The sequence below is a fragment of the Colias eurytheme genome, chromosome 1 (genome assembly GCF_061535395.1).
Source record: "Colias eurytheme isolate Ceu_HAF_F1 chromosome 1, ilColEury1 Martin Lab GWU primary, whole genome shotgun sequence".
Lineage (NCBI taxonomy): Eukaryota > Metazoa > Arthropoda > Insecta > Lepidoptera > Pieridae > Colias > Colias eurytheme.
This window is the reverse complement of record NC_142980.1, coordinates 9682735-9698677: the sequence shown is the minus strand read 5'-3', so window position 1 is coordinate 9698677 and position 15943 is coordinate 9682735. Positions and strand designations below refer to the sequence as shown.

The following is a 15943-nucleotide window of genomic DNA, read 5'->3' as shown; positions in this document are numbered from 1 at the left end:
TTAGTATGGATAAGTGAACAATTAATATTATATTGAATTAACTTAATTATTATAAACATGGTTAATTATGTGTGTAAATTTGTAATTATATTTCAGTTCACCAATTATAATTCTATTAAGTACTTACTTGGTAATAAAGAACTATGCATATGATTCACCCAAATATTAAAGAAAATATTAAAAAAGTTTCATAAATATTAAAGTATTCTGCCTTTTCCATTTCATCTACTACTTTGATTGCTTAAAGTAAAAATATTGTGAAGTAGTATATTGAAATTATAGCATAAAACTTTTCAGTCCGTTTCACTTTTTAAATGGAACTTTTTTAATTGAAAGCTCCGTTTCGAGAAAAACATTTCTTGTAGGTACCTAGTTACGTATCAAATACAACTGATATTACAAGCGATAAAGATTCGCTATTCAATATGATATTTAATAAAAGATGCAGTCAATAATTCACCTATAGGTGTTAAATCATTCGTAAAATTTCACAGAATCGACGAAGAAAATATTGCATTTTCAAGAGCTTCGCGCGCCGGCCTGAGTGCTCCTGTGCGGATCTAATAAATATTTTATTATTAAATTACTTCCAAGCCACCGCGCCGCTAAGCTAATATAACCCGTAGAATTTTTTTTAATGTAAGAAAGTCATTAAATTTGTTGTGCCGTAAGTAGATTATATCTGAGGATCGTTTTAAATATATGAGATGTATATTTCGAATCATCGTTCAAATATTTGATGGCTAATAGAGCCGACTGTGATTTATGAGTATACCTATACTATGAATATGGAGTGAAAAATCAGCAATACATCTCAATATAACCAGATTTCCATTCGACTGAGTTATCCAAGTGCACACTCTATCTCAATAATTCAGCGTCCGAACGTCACTTTTGATCGATGGGAAACAAAGTGCAGTAATGTGTCATTAATTAATAATGGCATCAGGCAAGACAATGGATAGATTCACGTGAATATAGTAAAAAATGTAACAGACAAAAAAACCACCAGACCTAAAAAACCATCCCTAATAAATTCCGAGCAGTGAAAATGGTTGCTCGAAAAAATGTAGGTACGTCGGAACTCAGCTTATTAAAACTTTACTTTTCATGTCCATCGTGTAACTCGGGACATTTAAACTGCACTCGGTAGAGAATTCGTATGCTCTAGACGTCTAGATAGTATGATAATCGTTTTGACAATCGTGAATAATTTACTCCACGAGGTAGGCCGTAGGATGGAATATAAAGATGGCAGTCAAAACTTACGACCTATTTAACAATGCAAGAAATGTATAAGTATTTGAGAAGTACCTATGTTAATTAAATATTTAAAACACATCACCTACATTCTTTCGGTACGTTGAAATCGGTTTCAAAAATTTATTTCATACCAGTCAAATAGGCGCTAATTGCAAATGGTTTACGCCCGTAGCACACCTCCGCTGCGATACCATGACCGCGGAACCGCTAGATGAATTCCGCTGTGATCAAGTGTAGTTTGATTAGTGGAACCGGCATCGGCGAAACCTCATGTGAGTCAGTCAAGAATGTGGTCAAGAAGCAACGATCGAAGCGAAATGACGTCGTTATCGGAGTCAGAGGAAGAAGATATATTATTGTGGACTTTAACTTTGAAAAGACATAAAACTCGTAGAATTTGGGTGCATGAGATTAATAAAAAAGACAGAAATTAGGAGAAAACCTACTATGTAAAGAACTCGAGTCCCATGAAGATCGTTTCTATACATATACATATGTATTTTTAGAATGACCCCTCAGAGTTACATACTCTTTTACAATAACAATGTAGTTCCGCGTTTTATTTTTGTCGGTTTTGACAAACACGCGCGAAATCAATGCGGCACCGCAAACAAATAGCGGCGTGAGCGCGGTAATGTGGCTGGCGTTAGAAGAGATCTGCGAAACCGCGCGAAGAAAGTGATAAAAAATAGTTAGATGTATGTGTTAGAACAGGCAGTTTCGCTACTGTTCCGCTTCTCGTACACGGGACAAGACAGAGCGAAACTACTGCGGTTCCGCTGTTACAGTTCTGCAGCGGAGGTGTGCTACGGGCGTTATTCTATTCATACTGTAACCGTTAACTAGTGCTATTGTTCTACCTGTATAATATTATCAGTCTTTCAGTCTAGTATATGTATAGTATATCACTAAGTTATTAGCTATGTAGTGCACGTATCATTGCAATTGAGCACGTTATTACGTAGTTACAGCTCCTTCTCAATTGCTTCTATTCAATAGCTGTGACGATCATTATCTAGATATCGTATAACTATTATCTTATGCTGTAATGATTTATTGAAATAGAACTAAATAATAAACAAATTTTGTCTCGATATAATGAACTTATAAGAAGCCAGGGTTAACAAAATTATCTTAATGAAAGCATTGAACCCATCAATTTACCAATTACATGAATTGACTTTACAATTAACTTTAAAGAAAATTCAACCATTCCATTGAATTGCCTTTTTTCTTTTTACTATGACTTATTATTTTAGTTTAGGTACAAACTATTAATTTTACTCAGATAATACGATAAAATATTATAGCTACTTACGCCATCTTAACATTATTGTCGTTTATAAAAATTATATTTTCTTATACTTCAACATAAGCCGATTTGCGTCTAATTAAAAAGGATTAAAGTTAGAAACGATTGAAAACCAAGCTTGACCTATAAAAAGACTTCTAGAGGTATTTTATTTCAAGGCGCACTAAGCCCTTTGAAAAGCCTCTCTTCGTTATCAACGAAGCGATAGGAAAAACAACTTCAGACATATATTTGCCAAATGCTCTGCAAATGTTTGTGTAAAAAATATTCTTATTTATTTTTAATTTGCAGAGTAGTTTCTCAAATAAAACCTAGTATTTTCTTTAGTCAAAACTAAGGTCATAGAATTCGTAAGTAAAATGGTTATTAAATATGTACCTACTAATTCATCTATAACGTAAATAAAATGGAAATGTAGCAACAAGTTCTACAGACGTAGACTTAATCAATAATTTAACATCTTTTAAGCATAAGCAGTCTTCTGGTCGGGATTATGGAGCTAATCCGTCTCTCTAATTAATAAGACTTGAAAATGAAACAAAGCGTGACTTCGGGAGAAAATAATTTACAAAGGACGAGTTCGATCCGAAAATAAAAATCTATAGTCGTGGCGTACCCAGACCTCGGTGTACCTCACAGGTCATCGACTGTCCTGACCCTAAGGTTGTAACCTGGATGAAATATTTTAATAAAACATTTATTAAACTTTCTCCCACACGTTGAAATAGGTTCGTTAGACACATTATTTTAATTCCAAGAAACACGCAAGTAAAACTTAGCTCGAAAGACGCATTTACACGGCTTTCTTCTATTAAAGCCATTGGTTGGTAAAATACAATAGAAGCATAATCGCACCGACGCCACGTAGAAACAATAGTGGCCACACATCTTTCAAGTGTTTATGAACAATCAGGTCATCGCGATACGAGGAGATACATTGAACACTCTGCAAACAGTATCTAAACGCCGGTGACATTTGCTTCAAATAAAAGAAAAATCTTTTGTAAAGAATTTCTTTGTTCGCTCTATGGGAACTCGGTCTATAAAATTATAAATAAGAGTGGGTATAGTATAATTTTCAATTTCCATTCATAATTAGGTATCTAAAAGTCGGCGTACCCCAACTTTACTATTTCGGTAACACATGTCGTCGACAACTTTGCTAATTAAAGCCGCCTTGATCAATATCAATTGTGAATTCTTAGACTCGTCTTTTTGGTGTGACCTATTTTGTCAACGATGAAGGTAGGTAAACGGTTGCAACTGTACAAAAATTGATGGGCATATCTTTGTAACACATTTAAATAGAATACTTTTCTCAGTTTGATATTGAAAGTACCGTTCATGTACTTCTCTTTAATTTTCTATGAAATCTAACAACAAATAAACTTTTCAACTCACATATTAGGTACCTATTATATTAAAAAAAAAATCGATCAGTGAAACAGATGTATGAATAATGCATCTGCCCCCTACCCCACTACGGGGACACGGGACTTCACTTTATATTAATACGAAGAAACTAAATTAATTATCTTAGAATCAGACTCTGAGTTATTAAATTCATCAGTGATGTAGCATAATTATTATTTTATGTGGCGTGATTAAAAGTATAATAAAATACGTTTATTATTATTGAAAGTTTTACAATCTATGCTAGATTTTTCCGATTTCGGCTCTGCGATGCGTGCAGTTTCGTGTTGGGTAAATATTTGTTGGATTAGCAAATCGAGTTACGCATTAGAAACCAAACTGGGCGTTCGAGAAAATTCAATGTAAGTAATATTTTCTAGTAAAGTATCTATACTTTGATAACATTAAAGATAACATCAAGGTTTTAATAAATTCCCTGAATGTCTTTGCCCTACGAAACCTACGCTAGTCTTTGATCTTTTCATCACATCAGCCTATTCCCGTCCACTGCTGAACGTAGGCCTCTCCCAGATCTCGCCACTTTTCCCGTTCTTCTGCATATCGCATCCACCCAATGCCGGCCACCTTCTTTAAGTCGTCAGTCCAACGCGCCGCAGGGCGTCCTACACTACGCTTGCCTGTACGTGGTCTCCATTCGAGTACATGCCGACTCCATCGACCGTCTGTTCTTCTACACACATGGCCAGCCCACCGCCACTTCAACGTGCTTATTTTGCGAGCTATGTCGGTTACTTTGGTTCTTTGTCGAATAACCTCGTTGCGAATTTTATCAGACAAAGAAACTCCTAACATAGCTCGCTCCATAGCCCGCTGCGCAACGTTGAATTTATGGATGAGTCCGCATGTAAGGGTCCACGTTTCGGCTCCGTACGTCATTACAGGTAGGATGCACTGGTTAAATGCTCGCGTTTTTAAGCTCTGTGGGATTTCCGACTTAAATATGTAACTAAGCTTGCCAAATGCTGCCCAACCTAAACGAATTCTTCTGCTAGCTTCCACGTCGAAGTTGTGTTTGCCTAGTTGAATGTTATGGCCAAGATAGATGTAGTTTTGCACAACTTCTAGTACGGATCCACTCACGCTCACGGGTCTAGGGACTATGTGTGCGTTGAACATGACCTTAGTCTTGTCCAAGTTCATCTTGAGACCAACCCGCTGAGAAGAACTGTTCAGATTGTTTAACATTTCATCGAGCTCTTGCACGGATTCTGCTATGATAACTATATCATCTGCAAAGCGCAGATGCGAGATGTATCGGCCGTTAATGTTGATTCCCCGTTCTTTCCAATCGAGTGTCTTGAAGATGTCCTCCAACGCACTTGAAAAAAGCTTTGGCGATATGACATCGCCTTGTCTTACTCCACGTTGCAGTTGAATTGATCTTGTACTCTGTCCTTGTACTTGAACGGTCATCGAAGCGGTTTCATAAATACATCTCAGCACCTCGATATAGCGGTAATCAATTTGGGCTCGCTGCAAAGAGTCCAATACAGCCCAAGTTTCAATGGTATCAAAGGCTTTTTCGTAGTCAACATATGCCAGACAAAGAGGTCGGTTATATTCTTCTGTTTTTTGAATGATTTGTCTCAGTGTGTGTATGTGATCTACGGTACTGAAGCCTTGTCGGAATCCTGCTTGTTCAGGTGGCTGAAATTCGTCAAGCTTACGAGCGACACGATTTGTGATTGCTCTTGAGAACAGCTTGTATACATGGCTTAAGAGGGATATAGGACGGTAGTTTTTCAACGCTGTTCTATCACCTTTTTTGAAAAACAATACCGTTACACTCCTACTCCATGTTTCTGGGATTGAACCGCTGTGGAGGACAGAGTTAAAGAGCTTAGCGAGTTCCTTTATTAGCGGAGATCCTCCAGCTTTAATGAGCTCAGCTGTAACTCCATCTTCCCCAGCAGCCTTATTATTCCTAAGCTGCCCCAGTGCTATCTTGATCTCGTCCACGTCGATATCCGGCAGTTCGTCTGTATAGTGGCGAGTTAGCTTGGCTCTTGGATCAACCGCAGTAGGCATTTCAGGCCTTTGTGTTTTCTGTCCATATAAATCGCTATAGTATCTTTCGATTTCTATAAGTATTTCTGGTTTCGAAGAGACTATGTTACCTTCAGATGTTATGAGTTTGGTGATGTGACAATGGGAAGTATATGGCTTAGTGAAGACTTTAGAGCCTTTGTTGTTTTCTATGGCCTCTTTGATGGTTTTTGTATTATTTTGGCGGATGTCATGCCGAATACGTTTTTTCACTTCCTTATTCAGCTCTCGGTATTCTGAGGTATCTTTGTTACCGCATTCTCTCCTCTTGCACATCAGATCTAGAGTCTCGCCAGAAAGCTTCGATTTATGCTCTTTCCTCGTTGGTCGAAAGTATTTGTGTCCCACCTCACGAATTATCCTTACAAGCTCATTGCTAGTGGTATTAACATCGTCGTCGTTCAATGGCAATGCTTCAAATCTATTTTTTAATTCAAGCTGGAACTTTTCAGAAACATCCTGGGTATAAAGTAGCTTCGGACGTAGAGTGGACTTCATCAGGCGCTTACGCTCTAGCTGCACATCAATATTAAGCGTACCTCTTACCATTCTATGGTCACTTCCGGTATTAAACCTACTGATCGCAGAGACATCGGTGAATATGTAGCGCTTGTCGGTAAGGATAAAGTCTATCTCGTTCTTTGTTATGCCATCTGGGCTCTGCCATGTCCACTTTCTTTGAGGCTTCTTTTTGAAAAATGAGCTCATACTGTATAGCCTCTGGCGCTCGAGAAAGTTTACAAGCATTCGACCCCTTGCATTTCTACATCCATAGCCGTACGGACCCACTCTTGTTTCACCCCATTCTTGAAGTCCAACCTTAGCATTGAAGTCACCCATAACAATCTTAAAATGTGACTCAGAATTAGACATAGCTTTAGCTATGTCGTCGTACATAGCTTCGACCTCATCGTCAGAGTGCGCAGACGTTGGAGCATACACTTGGATAATCTTCAAGGAGTACCTTTTGGTTATCTTTAGTACTAAAAACGCAACTCTACTAGACACACTCCCGATTTCTACTAAGTTGTTGACGAGTGACTTATGAACAACGAAACCAACACCGCCTTGGGAAAGTTGGTCTCCCTCTCGATAGTATAGTAAGTGGCCTGACTTTAGGGTCACAGTGTCCTCTCCCTGTCTTCGGACTTCAGATAATCCCACAATGTGCCATCTGATGTGGCTAAGCTCGGTCTCAAGTTCCGTGATGTGTTCGTCTAGTCGAAGAGTTCGTCCGTTATACGTAGCCAAGGTCAATCGTTTACGGTAGCCATCGTTAACCCGGGGATTCCTAGCACCCCCTGCCCCGCCGTTACCTAGGTCGCTACCATGACCAGGAATAGCGGAGCGACCGGGAACTGGGGGCCGTTTATTGGATGCAACTTTCATATTCTTTTTCTTATGATATGGGATGTAAGGGGATATCGACAGACATCTAGATAGCCCAATTGCCAACCTTACCTGCTCGTGGTACATCCTGCTATACAACGGACAAGGCACTGGCGACCGACAAATGGCGGTATAACCATTTCTAAATCTGAGACTTACAAATCTAAATGATCGACAATGGGCAGCAGCATTGCCGATTAAAATAAGTCTCACTGCGGTCACCAACACGCCTGCCCAGCGCGGTGACTAGGGCATATCCTCCCAGATATCATAAGAAAAAGAATTTGATCTTTTCACTTACAAGTAAATCGAATCGATATCAATCAGCCGTGTAATATTGTTTAGAGTGCACACAATAGATTGAAACTATCCAATGCATATATGCATTTGCCCGTATGAAAATTTAATTTACCCTTTTTACAGTGTGACTCATGTTTACCGGAATGATAATGTGATTTTCACATAGCATATTTACCTTCAATATACTCTAAAAGCTCTAAAATATAAAATCAATAATTTACATCTTAATAGTTTTAGTTTTGTTTATTCAAGGGTTTGTTGCAAATACTCGGTAATACTTCGGATTCGTGACTTATTATTTGGTGATTCACTGCAGAGCAAAAACGTTGACGCATCCAATTCTTGCCATATTCATATGTAATTTTAACGTATGACGCAAGATATATCTTAAGTATTTCTTAATCGTCCTTATGTTGTCGGCAAGCCTTTTAAAATATATTATGCAAATATGCAAATCGTATCGTCACACTTTTAAATACAATGTGAACATCTGATCCGATCTTATACTTATAGCATGAGTGTCATGAATCCCAACCCACTTGTATTATAAATGTGAAAGTTTGACGGCGGGTAGTGAGTCAATCGTTCGAAAGCCATGAACCAATCATTTTGTAAGAGATATAGTTAGTGAACCACAAATAAATAACTTGAAGAAGGAAATCGCAATATGAAAAATAGTTCAAATAGCTGGAAAGGCGTTCGCAAATCGAATTAATAACGTTAATTAAAACTCACCGTATTGGGTCTGTGGTCGAGGAAGTGGTCATATATCGCGAGGCCGGCGACCGCGAGCAGCAGTCCCGTGTGGAATCCCGTCATGAACAGACCGACGTACTGGATCAGCATTGTTATGAGCCCGAACAAAAGACCGGCACATAACGCCACACCTAGCACAAATAAATTAAATTATTCAAGGTTTCATTTTGCCCATGATATTTGAAGAATAGTTTAGCAATACTTCATAACAATATAGCTAATTGTATAGGCACCACTCACGTAGTGGCCGTACCCTATACAGATGACATCTCTTACTTGAAATTATCATTCCAGACACATAATTCTTCGAGATCCATATTTCAATATACTAACATTCAATCAAATCTTCAACAAAGCAGACTAGATATTACAAAATTTAATAACTTGCGTCTGAAAGTAATAACATGTGTACCTATTCTAATCTTATAATATGAAAATAAATTCTTATTGCTGACCGGTGAACTTTATACCGAATGAATTACTTTCATATTTCATCATTTCATTTTTTTGTATAAAGGACCACTCACAGTACCGACATCATAAGATTTCATCAGAACGAGGAAATAATGAGTCTCGGTTTATTGGTAACAAACATTTCTTTGGATTCAATGTTGAAAATTCATTTATTATTCGAAAGAAGCCGAAATATAGGTATGTTTGAGTAAACCTACCTATAATGATGTAAATTTGAAGTTTAATTAAAGTCCACCCTTACCCAAACTAAAGGTCTAGGCTAAATGCGGACTACGCCGCGGCCGTCGGTGCAAAGCTAATAATATATTAATCTTTACGGCGTTTATAACGTTAATTAGTATGGCTTATTACAAAATTTTCAATCATTTAAGGCTCGTTTACGAAATTAATTGGTGGATTAGATGGATAAAATATTTAGAGAATTACTGAACGAGAGTGAGATGACAAAGCCGGAATCTCGAAAATGTCTGTTTTGGCAAATACATATTAAAAAGTAAAGGCTGTATTAATGCTTTGAATCTAATTATTCAAATATAACGACTATGGCAAAAATACTGAATACATATCATTTGCAAGCTTTTTGGCGTCACACAAAATGTCGAAGAGTCCACAGTAACTCGTTAGAAATATCATCAACAAATAACAAAGTGATGTGTGAAAAATTAAGTTCAACAAACAATATCCGTTGCCGTCGTCGATTCCAGCATATTCCGCCGAGTAATATTATTGTTCCTCGTCGTCATATACAGCGTGCAAATCAATTTACCTTTCGTATTGTGCAACCTTGCTGAAATTACAAGTTTCATTGTCATATAAATAACTTAATTTTGAATTATACATACCGACGTTTCCATAAGGTGGCATCAAGTACTCTTGAAGACAGATGAGATATACAACAGCAGTACCAAATGTGAATCCAGTCAAAAACATGCTTGCTTTAAAACATCGATAACCTAAAAAAATAAAAATGGTCACTTTACGAAGCTACAGAAGCTTACTCATAAGATTTTTTACTTTTGGTATAGAATGATACTTACCGAAAAGAGAGTAAACAATACCAAAAACGATATACATCGCGCATATAACGCTTATAACTGGATCATAATTGGTATCTATAGAAGTGCAGAATGAGCCTTCTATATGGGGCCCATTGAATTTGTATGTCATGTTGGGAGGACCCCGTGTCACAGGTGGTACTAGCTGCCCGACTGAAGACATGATGAGTCTTTTGGTATCGATGGTAGTATTAAATGTTTGATGTCTGAAAATAAAATTCTCTTAAGTCTTCTCTCCAAGAAATTCCTCTCAAGGAAGGGTTGCATCGTTTTTATAAAATAAATAGCAGGATGATAACTGGTAAGGCAAGGGATTATCGTGAAGACTAGAAAGATTAGATTACTATTAATCTGGATTTATTTATGATCCGTTACTTGGAAATCCTTTGTTCACGGTAATAACGGTTTAACTATTTTATTTTGCCTCATTTCAACTGAATTTAAATACCAAGGCTGTTTCTAAACTTAGATTAATATATTATTATAAATTAATAATTCTTATAAATTACCATCTATGGCGTCACAAAATCAATCCAATCGTCACAAAATCGCGGAGTAAGAAGAATTGATAATGTTCATTAGAAGCAGTTAATGTTATTTACTTACTTACCAGTAATAACATTAACTACTCATACCCAATACATAATAGTAGTGATAAATCAATTACCTGATTTATCACTAATATTATAAATGATAAAGTGTTTGTTTGTCCATCTCAGACGTCGCAAAAGAGCAATTTTGTGGTATATTTTATAGAGTATATTTTTATATTTTTAGGGGTCTGTAGAGTAATATAGGCTACTTTTTAAATTCCTTTGATTACGTGGGCGAAGCCGCGTCTTTCCAAACTATACAAGGCCAGTACGCAACGGTGTGAAACTAATCACGTATAGTTTGGAAATAACTTTTTTACAAAGTTCTTCCAATCTATACAACAGCAGTACGCAAATACTCGCGTATACTTTGTAGTGAAGTTAGTAAGAATAGCGCTCCAAAATATACAGCGCCAGTACGCATGCGGACTAATCGTGTATGTTTCGGAGTAAGCGCGGCGTCTTTCCATTGCTCGCGTTTATATTATTGTATTGCTGTTTTGAAATCTATTATTAAAATGCATCTGAATTGTGTATATAATGTTGCGTATTGATCGTATATTTTTTGTATCGAGGATGCTTGTGTCTTCGTTCCCGACTATACTGCACGACTTACAATTGACAATAGTGCTAAAATGTAAGAAGCTAATAAGTCCAGAAGAAGACAGTTGCGAGGCAACGGAGCCCCGCTTCGCGGGGCTCCTGTTTTTGTGTAGTTAAAAAAAACACGAACCTAACCTAACCCATAGGTAACCCTTATATCTGTTACCCATTTATTTTTCTAAGCTTACCTAATAATATTTTTATTCCATATTTTACTGAATCAATCAAGAAGAATAAAAGTAGATAGATATAGCTGTACAAGTATTTGATTGCCTATATATTTATTATTTCTCTCAAGCGTAAGTAGTACTATAGTAGCTATATTTAGTTATACATATTTTGCGTACTGATCGTGTATAGTTTGGAACGAAGAAGCAAGCATCCGCGTTACAAAGTATACACGATCAGTACGCAAAATTCGTGTATATATTGTAATAACAAACTTAAAAACAGCATTACAAAGTATACACGAGCAGTTTCCTATGGTTGCGTTCTGGCTATGTATAGTTTGGAAATACGCGGCGAAGCCCTATTTATGTTTCAGCTAGATTTTTGGATTTCTATAATTATTCAAAATATAGGTAATTTCAATATGATATAAAGGGCATAGGTATTATCATTATAAATAACTCTATAGTACAAGCTTGAAAACCCGTTTATAGTTCTCCACATACATCTCCCAAGGTTTATATGCGTACAATGCCAAAATCCATATCGATTGATTTGTTTTTTAAGGATCATAAGATAGTCGATCATAGTTGAATGTACATATAATATATTATAGTACTAAACGCGAATTTTTTTAAAGATGTTTGTTTGTTTAAAGTCCATCAACCATTTTTACGTATTGTTCTATGTTTTAGTTACATGGAAATCTATTTAAAATGTTTGTAGGAGTAATATAACGGTTTTAATTATGATAATCGGCTTCTGCATAGAAAGAGATAAACGACGATCGAGTGAAGTTAAATTAATAAGAAGTTATATCAATTCTCTACATTTATTTTGTACGATTAGCGTAACTTTCGCGTACCTATTATCTAGCATACGCTAGTCTTTAATTAAGAAATCCATTGATAAGTAAACTAAAACCTGTGATAATCATTTTTGCATCTCAAATATATGCTTTTCAAGGTACATGTTCTCTTAAAAACTCTTAGTTTTAATTCCACCTGATAACATGATTTAATTATAACTTTAGTTATAAGTTTATAACATTATTTTTAAAATTGCACGTAAATTAAATTGTAATCTAGACAATTCTTTACGATTAACATTATATCTCTAGTCAAGCGAGAATCGACCCCAGATCACATTATTGTCAATGATATAGCATTGAAGTATGAAATTACACTTAATTAGAAAAATATATCTACCAGTTTTTAATGAGAATTTAATTTAATAGTTCCGATATAAGAAATTTACTTCCGATATACAATACTCTAAATTGTATTCAAGCACTAAGATTATGTTGTTATTGGTCTAAACTATTTACTCTATTTTGGTGCTGTTTTTGTTCCTTGAATTAGTTACTTCTGTCAATGCCATTTATTTGTTGTTTGAACACCTCAAGAGTCAGTGAACAGTTTAACTAAAGTAAGATTCGTGTATCTCACATTTCATATCATCATGAATATATGAATATAAATAATTAATTGCAAAAATTTATCATATTTAATTAATCTCATTAATTTCAAAATTTATTATGAATTGGGTTATGTTTCACAGCTCAATAATTACTTGTAATTACAATTATTATGCATCAAGTAAATAAGTGGTAAAATTATGATACACCTTTATACAAATTTATTTTATAAATTTATATCCTCCAACAGTATGTAGATATACAAAGTAAAATTGTGACTAAATAAATAATTTTATTATTAATGTAAATTATAACAGCCGTACAAATAAACGAGTTATAACATTTTATGCAAAGAATAAACTAAGAATAAGGAAAAATCATACAAATAAACACGAAATAAATGTAACCTAGTATAACTTCGTAATAAGTATTCATACTAATGCTATTCCGACCTTATTACGGCTACCACCCTAGTATAAGTCTGACATAACCGAGTTATAACATATCTTTTAGTACATTGTGCTGTGTTTTACAAGTTTTAGAAGCAATTTTCAATCTAAATTTGAGATAATAGCAATGAGAGTAATACGAGAAGTAGAAAAAGTTGAGCAAATTAATAATTTCATTACGTACCTATTGAAATGGAAAATTTTGTATGAAATGTCAAAATATACGAAATTATGAAAAACCCTTTTGATATTTATAATGATTTATTTATTTACAACATGCGCCAAACCATACATACATAAAACTTATTTCTAAACTTATCACAATAATATACACTTTAGTTGAAAATATAAATCTTCTAAGCCTGGAGTTGTATGTTTTGAGTACCAGTTATTTGGCAACTCTCTATCTCAAGGTGGGTTTATCTTCTGTTCTCCAGATATTGGATAGCGTTATCTATCATTTGCTTGCATATTTAATGATATATTTAAATTATTTCCAATAAATATTTAAAAAATAAATAAACAGAACATCGTATGATGAAACTTCACAACAAATTCGACGAAGTCAAACGAGCGTCAGCAAAATGACAGCACCAAGGCTTAACCGTAGACAATTTCAATGTTTTTCATAATTTTGTGAATGAATTGCGACGTTGCCGCTTTGCGCCTATTGCATAGCGTGAGCATAGTTACATCGACGTTATTCCAAATTTATTTGTAAGAAATTATGACATCCTTATTCTTTATTTGTTCTTATCATATCTATGCATTGCATAAGGTTTGAATAAGCAAGTTTTTATTTGTACGGCTGTAAATCTACCTACCTATACTCGGATTTTTCATTAGACAAAGTAAACTGACATTTACTGTGTTGTCAGTTTTTGATGAAATAAAAAAAGGCTTGTCACAAAGTGAACTATTTAAAATCGGGAATGAATGAAATTTATTATAATTAATATTTAAATAAAAATAATCGTTAAATAGCTTTTGTTTTAAAAATTGTAAATATATTTAAAAATGAAACTATTTATTCATCATAAAGTTATTTAGGACACAGCATATTAGGATCAAACTCAAACTCAAACATTTATTTATTCAATTAGACTTCTTTTAGAAGCACTTTTGAATCGTCATTACATATTTTTAACATTTACCACCGATTCGGAAAGCAGTAACTATGGAGAAAAACCGGCAAGAAACTCCATATCAATGTCCAGATCAAAATCCTCTCTTTAAAAAATATCTTAACTTACTAGGTACAAGATTATATTTTATCCATTAATTAATGTTTAACTTCATTTCTACATTTTACAGCAGTTCAATTTTTAGGACCTTCTCATAATATGAATTCATAATAATTAAAATATTTGCTTCCCCGCTATGACAATTAAAATTGGTGGATTTGGAGTGTAAATAAATTTGGAGTATTGAATGCAATTGTATTTTTTAAACTTTTTAATTAAGTAGGTATATAAAGCTTTTTTATAAGATATAGCTACTATTTCTCTTTGTCTACAAATATTAATGTTAAATTTATTGTGAACTCTTGATACCTACCAGATAAGATTTTTTTGGAAAGCGAAAGGGTTTTTTGTTTTTCAAATATTTACTATAAATTATTAGTGAACAATTAGGGAAAAATAGGCGGATTAAAAAATATTTGTGAATACTGGTTTCCTATCTTCTTATCGTCGCTTTAAGTTTATAAAAAATATTTTACGTATGTAACGTAAAAGTTAATATAAAACTTGTAAAAACTGAATTAGTTTGCGTTTTTTAACTTTTGGTTTGCTTAGAAAACAATTTGTAAGCAGGTTTCCTAAGCACATTATTTATTTTAACATAGAAATAATAAAACCATTAAAAATGAATAAAATACGTCGTAATATTCTATCAATAATTGAAAAACCCTCCGCTTTATAAAAATACGGACATATCCCAAATCACTGTGTTTATTTACTTATATGTCTGGAGTTTCTATCCAAAAAAAAGTATACGCACTCACCATTATTACTCGTCAGTCCGTAGATTTCACATTGTAAATTAAACAATTTGTGTTTATTCGCAGCCAAAGTTATATCGAAAACAAAACTCGATTTTAGAGTCCATTTACAAAAACATAATAAACACGTTTGAGTTCGTAAAATGCGACAAGTTTTAATATTTCATCTACAAAAAGAAGCGGACCGACTAACAAAGATTTCCTTGAGTTTTCTCGCGAATTCGCAAACCAGTGTTGTTCTGACAAATTTAGTTATTAGTACTGCCATATTAAAAATCTTAAAATTGCCGTTTTGTAGAAAATAGTCTTGCTCTATTAAATGGCAACATTCGTTAATTTCTTTTATAATTTTCTTTAAAAATTCCACGAATAAGTAGAGCTTCTATAATTTGCAGGAGCATATACCATTGTTATATATTTATCTTCAAATACAATTTTACAAATTTTAATGCATTACTGGTAAAGTTTAATTAAATTGATAACAATTATACTCTTATAAAATATTATCAGCGGTCATTGCATAAAAAATGATTAAACAGATGTTAAGAAGCTTTTATTACGAGAAAATCAATACTTATTACTCTGAATTTGAATAGGGCAATAAATTTTGATTATAAATGGAGTACCAACATAGAAAAACTACCCACAGACAATAAATAAAAAATCCAATGAAGCGTAGTGC

General features: G+C 34.4%; 1 protein-coding gene across 1 annotated transcript in view; it reads right to left on the bottom strand.

Moving 5' to 3' along the window:
* The window catches only part of LOC149911181 (transmembrane protein 198), a 29088-nt gene extending 13583 nt beyond the window's left edge, over positions 1-15505 (bottom strand). Inside the window, exons 1-4 of the mRNA XM_090103890.1 lie at positions 15265-15505; positions 10012-10235; positions 9817-9927; positions 8480-8631 (exon numbers count right to left, since the gene is read on the bottom strand). Coding sequence (XP_089960016.1) covers positions 8480-8631; positions 9817-9927; positions 10012-10192 — 444 coding nt within the window. The 5' untranslated portion in view covers positions 10193-10235; positions 15265-15505. The remainder of the gene's footprint in view (positions 1-8479; positions 8632-9816; positions 9928-10011; positions 10236-15264) is intronic.
* Between the last annotated feature and the right edge of the window lie 438 nt (positions 15506-15943).